The following is a 10,088-nucleotide window of genomic DNA, read 5'->3' on the forward strand; positions in this document are numbered from 1 at the left end:
CAATACGATTGCATTTTGAAAATTATGTTTTTTCTATATAATATTCAAGATATTCTTATTTTGGTTGTAATTGTTTAGACTTGGAAAACAAGTTGAGACAATTAAGTTTGGGTAAAAAATGAGTTGTCCTAAATAGGTTAAAAAACCTATGACCCTTGATTAGGTTTTTAAGGGTCAAGTCAATTTGATATGACCCAAAATTTTTCATATGCTAAATAAACGATAGGAATGAAAATATTTAATTATATTATCTTTGTGTTCCTTTCAAGACCAACTCCCACACACCAAAAAAAACCATCATAAATTAAAGATAAATAATACATAAATTCTTAAATTTATGGAGTTACAAGGTTCACTAAAATGAAGCATTCCAGCCTCAACATCTTGAAGAAAGAATCTGTGAATAAAAATTAAAAAGAAAATAACTTACAAAAACAAATAAAGAACAGATGAAGAAGTGAAAGTGTGAAATACATTTCCACCGAGGTAGAAAGGAAGAAAAGAAAAGCCCTAAAAAATGTCATTTTGCAAAAACAAGTCACCCCATGTGACTCGCTGGTTTACCTAACCTAACCCATTGTAGCAGTAGGTCGGATATAGGTTGACACATTTTTCATTAGTCCAAAAATCCTTACCTATAACCATTTTTTTGTTCAAGTTGAGGCAACTTATTGGGAATATGTCCAATTTTGTCAAGTTTAAAATTTATTAAGTTATTTTACTTGAATGGTAGTAAAGTTGTATTAATCTGATAACAGATCATATACTAATTAGGGTATTTGCTTTTTTAAAATAATTTTTTCGTTATTAATTAATTTATTAATCTATTTTTAACATTTAGGAAATAAATGAACAAGGCCCACTGTTCGGCCTAACCCTAAATATTAAATAAGTTAGAAAAATTGATAAAATTAAATTATGTATAACTACAAATATAATACCAAAAGGATAGTTATACTTAATAGGAAAAATAAATTCGTACTTTGTAATACAGGAAAAAATCCCTCTTTACACTAAACACATGTAAAACAACACATGTGAAGAGGTTAATTACCATTAAGATTATGTTGCAAAGAAAAATGTAAGACACTTGTGAGAATTCCCTTTAAAAAAAAGTGGATTTTTCTTAATAAATTAAAAAAAGAAGAAGAGATTTTCTCATTATCAAATTCCCATAGTTGGCAAAGTTGTAAACCCTTTTCAAGAGTTAAAGTCCAACCATAGTTAAAATCTAACTAGAGTTAAAGCTTAACAATGGTTAAATTCTAACCAATGAGAAAATAAGGCTAGTAGGTTTTGGTTACCAAAATACAACTTTATAAAAAAGGAGACTATGTTGTCATTTTATTTATTCTATAGTGTGTTGTTTGGGAACCTTGTCTAGGTTTTTTTAGGAGAAGTTTTCACAAAAGATTCTGTTTGGGGGGATTTTTTTGAAAGATTTAGAAGAGAAAAGAGGAGAAAAAGAGAAAAGGTTAGTAATGGAGACTCTGTCCATGGTGGCTTTGTGATTCAAATTCTTCAACCAACACAACTCCTATTATTAGGTAATTTTTAGCTCCTCTTTGATTCTTGGCTCTCCAGATAATTTATTGATATCTCTATTCTGATCACTGATTCTAGAATTTTATTTCTAAGTATTAAAATTATGGCTTTGATCATTGAGTTTGATTTGTTTTAACCAAATTTAACACTTCAACTCATGTAGATTCCCGTGTAAAACAACACACATGAAGAGGTTAATTGCAATTATGATTATGTTGCAAAGAAAAATGTAAGACACTTGTGGGAATTCCCTTTAAAAAGGGGGATTTTCCCTAATAATTAAAAAAAAAAAAGATTTTATCATTATCAACTTCCCATAGTTGGAAAAGTTGTAAACCCTTTTTGAGAGTTAAAATCTAACCCTAGTTTAAATCTAACTAGAGTTAAAGCCTAACCATGGTTAAGTTTTAACCAATGAGAGAATAAGGCTAGTAGGTTTTGGTTACCAAAATACAACTTTATAAAAGAAGACTATGTTGTCATTTTATTTATTCTGTAGTGTATTGTTTGGGAACCTTGTCTAGGTTTTTTTAGGAGAAGTTTTTACAAAAGGTTCTGTTTTAGGGGATTTTTTTTTTTTTAAATATTTAGGAGAAAAAAGAGGAGAAAAAGAGAAAATGTGACTAATGGAGACTTTGTCCATGGTGGCTTTGTGATTCAAATTCTTCAACCAACACAGCTATTATTATTAGGTAATTTTTAGCTCCTTTTTTATTCTGGACTCTCTAAATAATTTATTGATATTTCTATACTAATCACTGATTCTAGGGTTTTGTTTCTAGGTATTAAAATTATGGCTTTGATCGTTGAGTTTGATTTGTTTTAACTGAAGTTAACGCTTTAACTAATGTAGATTCAGAGATTGATATTGTGTTTCAATTTTGATTATGGTTGTGTTTATTTGTGTGATTCATATAAATATGTTTGAAGTAATTTCTATAGAAATGAGTCGTCCTAAATAGGTTACAAAACCTATGATGCTTATCTGAGTTTTTTGATGGTTGAGTCAACTCGGTATGACCCATATTTTTTCATATGCAAAAAAAAAAAAAAAAAAAAAAGAAAAAGATAAGAAATTTAATAATATTAGCTATGTCTTCCATTCAAGACAAAAAATGAACTAAAATACTCAACTCATAAAAGTTAAATAATACAAATTTTTAAGTTTATAGAGTCAAAAAATTCATTAAACTAAAGCCTTCAAGCCTTAACACTATGAACAAAGAATCTTTGAATGTCTTTGTAAAGAAAAGAACATAGAAAAAAAGGAAATAAATAAAAGATGAATAAATTAAAGAGTGAAACATGTTTACGTAGAGTTAGGAGGGAAAAAAAATAAAAAATAAAAACCTTTTGAAAAAACGAATCACCCCATTTGACTTGTGTGTGGGCCTTTTTTGCAAGTGTTAGGCTGGGCCGCCTGCTACTACACTAGGCCCAAAGTTTTCTTCTGGGTTGAGGAATTGAGACCGGTCCGAGAGCAAACCTTCTTGGTCCGGCTTATGCGCAAACAATGCCCTTTGGTAATCAGATCTTTACGGCAAGCAGAACTATCACGTTAATTACAGCAGACAGAAATAATAAAGATAATAAAGATTTAAGCAAAATAGTCAGTGGGCCTTAATGAAGGGTGGCCATTTTACACTATAGTATCGAAATAATAAATGTTAGATGGAGAGTCAGGAGTGTATTAAAGAAACAAATGTCAACATGCCGCGGTAAGCTGTTCCACGGAGTTTACGTCAGGGAAGGGAACCACTCCCTCAACGCGACTAATTTCTCTGAGGAGGAAATTAGCTGCTTCCTAAGTGACTTGGGTTGAATGAAGTTTCTCCCTTTTTATTACCAGAGGGCATGGATTGAAGGGGGAGAGGGAGATTAATCCATTTGGTGCATGCCAATCGCTCTATTCCCTCCGTCTCTTTCTTTTTCTCACTTTCTTTTAACCTTTTCTTTTTCTTTCGTTTTTTACTCTCTTTTCTTATTCCCTTGTTTTTGGTGATTCTAGCCACTATCTCACAGAGGTTGCCGTCCCCCTAGCCGTGCACTGTAGGGCTTCTTATATAGGTCTAGTCGTGCTTGGCTCTTTACCATTTTAGCCTTTAACCGTTTTTGTCTAGTATGGGTTCCTTTGCCGACCATCACTGACTGGTCAGTCACCCAGCCAGTGCCACTTCGCCTTAGTCAAAGAAGGCTTTTTTTCATTTTGTTTGCTCCTTCTGGCATTCTTACCTGCCATGGTGTGAATACTCTCATTCCCTCTATCTCTCACGGCATGCACCTAGTGGTTCCCACTCAACCTTGCCTCTTTTGGGTCATATGCCTTCCCAGCAGGACATTGCTTCCAAAAGGGCTTGAGCAGGAAACACGAAAATGAGTTTTTTCCCCTCCCCACCGCCTGACCATACCCCCTTACGTTTGACCCATGACCTCACCATTTCCTGTATTGGCTAGGTACAGGTTGGTGGTGCCTGGGCCTTGCCCGTGCCTTGCCTTCATGCTTATTCAAATTCTGCCTGCTGCTCATCTATCTGCCGCGGTCTAAACGTCAAACTACCCAATCTGCTGCTCATTTTTTGCTTCTTTTGGCGTGGGCTATTTCGTCTGACTCATCATTTATGGCTTGTATCTTCTAAGGGCTGGGCCATGCCTGTTCGTGGGCCGTTCCAAGCCTTTATTCTCAGCCCCTATTACTTGCTTCCTGCCACACAATTCTGTTATGTCTGCCGTGAGGCCTACTTGACCAAAGCCTATTGGGCCACTTTAAACCTTTTCTGTTATTCTTTCTCTGAGGGCCCAATGATCTCACTGGGCCCTTTGCTACTTGCGGGCTCCCATTGTCCCACCTACTTCCACTTGGGCGTCCTCGACTCGCTTACTCTTTTGGGCGTCCTTGGCCCTTTTTCAATCCTATGTTTCCCATGGGCTTTTACTAACTTCTTGGACTTCCTCGGCCCAAGTATTTCTCACCTTTCCCTTGGGGCTCATGAGTTTTCCACGGTCCCTTACTTTCTTTACTTGCACTACTTTGGGCCTACTGTAGCAGTCGTGACCCATTCTCACTTTTTCCACATCCATACAGCCCATAGGTTTGTTGTTACTTTCTTTCGGGCCTTTCTAGGCCCACTTACTTCCTCAGGATCCATTTATTTGCTTTTTAGACCTACTATCCGTTATTTCTGCCACTTGCTTAATGGTATTTCCATAATACTTTCTTTTGCCCATGACTTTGGGCCTTCCTCCCTGCTGGGCTCGCACCAAAAAAAAAAAATATGAGCATCTACAACTTGTTAGACAACTTAACCATGCCATTAGTTTTTAGGTTAGGAATGAGTTAACCCATTTTCACGAGTCCAAAAAATCCCTACTTATGATATATTTTTTCCTCTGAGTTCAAGTAACTTATCAGGTTTGAGTTTGTGTCCAATTTTATCAGGTCTATAATTATTAAAGTTATTTGACTTTATTATTATTATTTTTGAATCATAAAGTTATTTAACTTGAATGGTGGTAACGTTGTATTAATCTTATGACAGATCATATATCAAATGGGATAGTTGACGGTTTATCATATTTTATATTATAATTAACGAATTAATCTATTTTTAAGGTTTAGGAAAGAAACGGACAAAGCCCACAACTTAGCCTAACCCTAAAAATTAAATGAATCCTCAAATTAAAAAAAATAAAACAATTTTCTTTTTAGAAACAAGTAAATCATAATGATTTTTGTCTCTAGTTCCAATCATTTGAATTAATGTCTAACTACAAATATATTACCAAAAGGATAGTTATAATTAATAGGCAAAATAGGTTCATATATTTTAAGATGGAAAAAAAGTCTCTTTGCACTTTCATAAAAAGTCTCCAAACATGCGCAAAACAACACGTGGAAATAGGTCAATAATAATAATTATTATTACTATTATTGTGTTACTTAAAAAAAAATGTAAGACACTTGTGAGGAATCCCTTGAAAAATGGGATTTTTCCCTAATAAATTTGTGAAGAAAAAGATTTTCTCACTATCAAATTCACCCATAGTTTTCCCTCAAAAAAAAAAAAAAAATCTCCTAAGGTTGTAAACTCATTTCAAGGGTTAAAATCCAACCATAGTTAAAATCTAACTAGAGTTAAAATTTAACCATAGTTAAGTTCCCACCAATGAAAAAACACAAGCTACTAGGTTTTGGGTTAATAAATAAAGGAGCCCATTATATCATTTCATTTATTTTGTGGTATGTTGTTTGAGAAGCCTGTCCAGGTTTCTTTTTTATGAGAAGTTTTCACAAAAGGTCCAATTTTTGGGGATTTTTTTAGATTTGGGAGAGAAAAGAGGGGCAAAAAGAGAAAAAAGTTGCTGATTGAGGCTCTGTCCATGGTGGCTCTGTGATTCAAACTCTTCAACCAATACAACTCCTATTATTAGGTAATTTAGTTCAACTCTCTGATTCTGGCCTCTCATAATAATAATTTTAATTGTTTCTCTATCTCTATGCTGATCACTGATTCTAGGGTTTGATTTTCTGGGTATTAAAATTAGGGTTCTGATCGTCAGAGTTCGATTTATTTTTAACCTCAGTTAGCGCTTAACTCCCGTAGATCCAATTTTTGATATTGTAGTTTTGATTTCGATTAAGGTTTTATGTTTCTTTGTGTGATTCATATGTATCTGTTTGAAGTAATTGCTAACTTGTTAGTCATTCATTGTTGAGGTTCTGGAAAAACAAAAAAAAAACATAAGTACAAAGAAGAAAGAACTATGTTTATGTTGTGGTTTTGCATGGTGAAATGGTAACTAGGAAAAGCTGCTTTTGTTTTTTTTGGTTCCATCCTCTCTAAATTTGACCGGTACTTGTTTCTTGTAATCTTTAAATTTTACTAGTTGCCTTTTCTTTTTCTAATTCTATTCAATACGTAAGCTATGCGTGACTGTTTTCATGCTTTTTGTATGGTTGTTTTCTTAACTTCATTTAACTTTTGTGAAATAGGGGTTTTACTCATTCAGCAGATCCTCTTTTGAAGTATGAAAAAGCCCGGAATTCGTAGAGCTGAGTAGCAAGCAGGCTGAATTCCGTTTAACAATTGGCAGCCCTGTTGTGACAAGACGCAAAGAAGGGAGCAAGGGAAATGGAATGCAATAAAGATGAGGCTGCCAGGGCAAAAGAGATTGCTGAGAAGAAGTTTATGGCAAAGGACATTATTGCGGCAAAGAAATTTGCTTTGAAGGCCCAGAATTTGTTTCCTGGGCTTGAGGGTATTTCCCAAATATTAACAACTCTTGATGTGTATGTTTCTGCGGAGAACAAAATTAATGGAGAAGCAGATTGGTATGGTATACTTGGTGTGGATCCACAAGCCGATGATGAGACCGTGAGAAAACAATATAGGAAGCTGGCTCTTATGCTTCATCCTGATAAGAACAAGTCTCTTGGAGCAGATGGGGCATTTAAGCATATTTCTGAGGCATGGAGTTTGTTATCTGATAAGGGTAAGAGATCATTATATGATCAGAGGAGGAACGCAAAAGCATCCCAGAAGGCTTCTACTCCAAATGCAGGTTCATCAGCACCACCAGGGGCAAATGGTTTTTACAATTTTACCAAAAGTACGACTTCAAATCCGAGGGCTCAAAAGAATACCAGCCGGGCAGGTCACTCTTCGTCTTCTGCTTCATCTCATAAGCCGAAACCCAATACCTTTTGGACCGTGTGCCATCGATGTAAGATGCAATATGAGTATCTCAGAGTTTACCTTAATCATAATCTCCTATGCCCGAATTGCCATGAGCCATTTTATGCCGTAGAAACAGCTCCGCCTCCTACAAATGGTTCTAAAGCGGCCACCCCATGGAATAGTTCCCAGCAGCGGCAGAACTCAAACCATCACGGAGCTAGTAAAAACACAACTAATTCAGGACGGAATAAGGAGACCAACTTTCAGTGGGGACCATTCTCGAAAACTGCTGGTGCTTCATCTGCCGCTCAAGCTGCAAGCGTAGTTCAGCAGGCATATGAGAAAGTGAAGAGAGAACGTGAGGAGGCACAGGCAGCCATAAAAAGAGAGGAGGCCTTGAGGAAGAAGAATAATGTCTCTAAGAGGACGGGTGGTGCTCAATCTAGTGGGCACTCTAGTGCTGCAAAGAGAAGAAAAGGCATGGATGATGTTAGTGCAGCCAGCTATGGAAAGGATGCAGCAAATCAAACAGGTCTAGGAACTGGAGGATCTGGTGCAGCTAACTTATCTAAATCTAAACCAGCTAATTCTGAAACAGTTAGGGGCAATGGAATCACCAAGCCCAGCAGCTTAGAGGATGTTTGCCTGCAAGAACTCGAGAATCTACTGATGCAGAAGGCTAGGATGGAAATTCACAAGAAACTGAATGAGTGGAAGTCAGTTCGTGTTAATAAAAATGCAGTTGAAGAAGAGGGGGTTGGGAATGAGAAATCAAATGAACAAGGAGGAAATTCTTTGGGAAACAGTGACATGCCTGATCAAAATAAGTTTGGTGAGTCAGTGGATAAGAGGAATGAAGCTTGTGCCACCAAGTCCTCTCCTGGCACTTCTGGTGCCAATACAAATGCAGAAACCTTGGAAACAATGTCTATAAATGTTCCAGATCCTGATTTTCATGACTTTGACAAGGATAGAACTGAAAGGTCCTTTGGAGAAAATCAGGTCTGGGCTGCATATGATAATGATGACGGGATGCCTCGGTATTATGCCATGATTCATACTGTAGTTTCTTTGAATCCTTTCAAGATGCGGATCAGTTGGCTTAACTCAAAAACTAACAGTGAATTGGGACCCTTAAACTGGGTAGGCTCTGGTTTCTCAAAAACTTGTGGGGAGTTTAGAATAGGCAAATATGAACTCAATAAATCCCTTAATTCTTTTTCACACAAGGTTAGGTGGACAAAAGGTTCACGGGGGGTTATTTGTATATATCCCAGGGCAGGGGATGTTTGGGCTCTCTATAGGAATTGGTCCCCTGACTGGAACGAGTTAACAGCCGATGAAGTAATTCACAGGTATGACATGGTGGAAGTTCTTGAAGATTATAATGAAGAAAATGGTGTAATTGTTACTCCCCTGGTCAAAGTTGCTGGTTTCAAGACAGTGTTTCACCGGCATTTGGACCCTAAAGAAATTAGGAGGATTCCAAGAGAAGAGATGTTTCGATTCTCTCATCATGTCCCATCGCACTTGCTAACAGGTCAAGAAGGTTCAAATGCTCCAAAGGGCTGCCGGGAGCTGGACCCAGCTGCTACTCCACTAGATCTTCTTCAGGTAATAATTGATGTTAAGGAAGATGATATTCTGGAGAACGAGGTTATATTTAAGGAAGACAATGTAGTGGATAACGCCAGAAAAGCCATTGATGAAGAGATGATAGAGAATCCCATGAAAGTTCAGGAAGAAAAGGAGGGGAATTCTAAAGATATTCGGGAACAAGAAATTGTGCAGGAAACAAAAGAAACGAAGAGAGACGAAAGAGTGGAGCGTGACGAAGAAAACTAGTAGTTAGTCAAGTTTTGGGTGATTTCTTTTGATGTGGATATAATTTATAAAATAGGACTCAAACTGATTCATCATTTTGAGCATTTTTGTCTAAATAAGATACTAGAAGGTCTCCAGTTTGTGGCTGGGGGACTCCACCAAAGAGCAGCTTGACCCTAAAACATATATGTTGCAAATCTCACTTTCTGTTCATTGGTGCCCTCAAGGAAATATCTTCTCCATTTTTAAAACCCAAGCCTCAGCCTTCATCGATTTGACAGGCAGAAAGAGTGATTTGGCACATTTATGTCTGAGGGAGAGGCTGAGTTTAAGGGACTGCATAATCTTGAATATATGTGGGAAAGACCTGATGATTGTGCAACTTGAAGGTAATTTAGAAGGTGAACTAACATGGTACTCGAGAGTTTAAGCAGCTCGAAGTTGGAAGCTCCCTCTAGTGTATTTTATGCCAATAGAACTTCTTTCAATGATTTGGAAGCTAAATACATCTCCTACAAGACCTAATTTACTCCTCAAAGAACATCTCCTTATCAGCTAAAGCTCGACAAATATACGAGCCTGCCCATGAGCTGTGACTTATTCTCTTTTCTTCTAAAATCCTGTTGAATTTTCTTGTTTTTTTATCTGATTGTTAATTTGCATGTTCTTTCATATTTCTCTGTAGAGTGGTACTGTTAGTTCTGTTCGGAGATCAAATTATAGCATACATTTTTAGTCAAATTTTCTTCATGCTTGAATATTTCCATTACTGTATGAGATTTTAGATTTTAATCCTGTAGTTCTGGATTATGTACTCTCTGTTTCTGTGACAATGGTATGTTACAATACCTAATCATTGTTTTCTCTTTCTCCAACAATCAGTTGCAGACTGCTCTCCAGTCTTTCCCTTTTATACCCCTCTTCATCAATGCTGCCTTTGTCAACTTCTGCTAGCTTGTTTAGTGCTGTATCACCTGTCGGATTTTGGACTTTTCTAGTTTTTTAGAGAACGACTTGGCAATCTAGCTAATGAAGGTACTTCTC

General features: G+C 36.5%; 1 protein-coding gene across 1 annotated transcript; it reads left to right on the forward strand.

Moving 5' to 3' along the window:
- Nucleotides 1-5,770: 5,770 nt before the first annotated feature.
- On the forward strand, nucleotides 5,771-9,785 carry LOC142628186 (uncharacterized). The gene is made up of 2 exons (XM_075802223.1): nucleotides 5,771-5,973; nucleotides 6,536-9,785. The coding sequence occupies exon 2, from the start codon at nucleotides 6,675-6,677 to the stop codon at nucleotides 9,063-9,065; it is 2,391 nt and encodes a 796-aa protein (XP_075658338.1). The 5' UTR covers nucleotides 5,771-5,973; nucleotides 6,536-6,674; the 3' UTR covers nucleotides 9,066-9,785.
- The last annotated feature ends 303 nt before the right edge of the window (nucleotides 9,786-10,088 follow it).

The sequence above is a fragment of the Castanea sativa genome, chromosome 3 (assembly GCF_040712315.1).
Source record: "Castanea sativa cultivar Marrone di Chiusa Pesio chromosome 3, ASM4071231v1".
Lineage (NCBI taxonomy): Eukaryota > Viridiplantae > Streptophyta > Magnoliopsida > Fagales > Fagaceae > Castanea > Castanea sativa.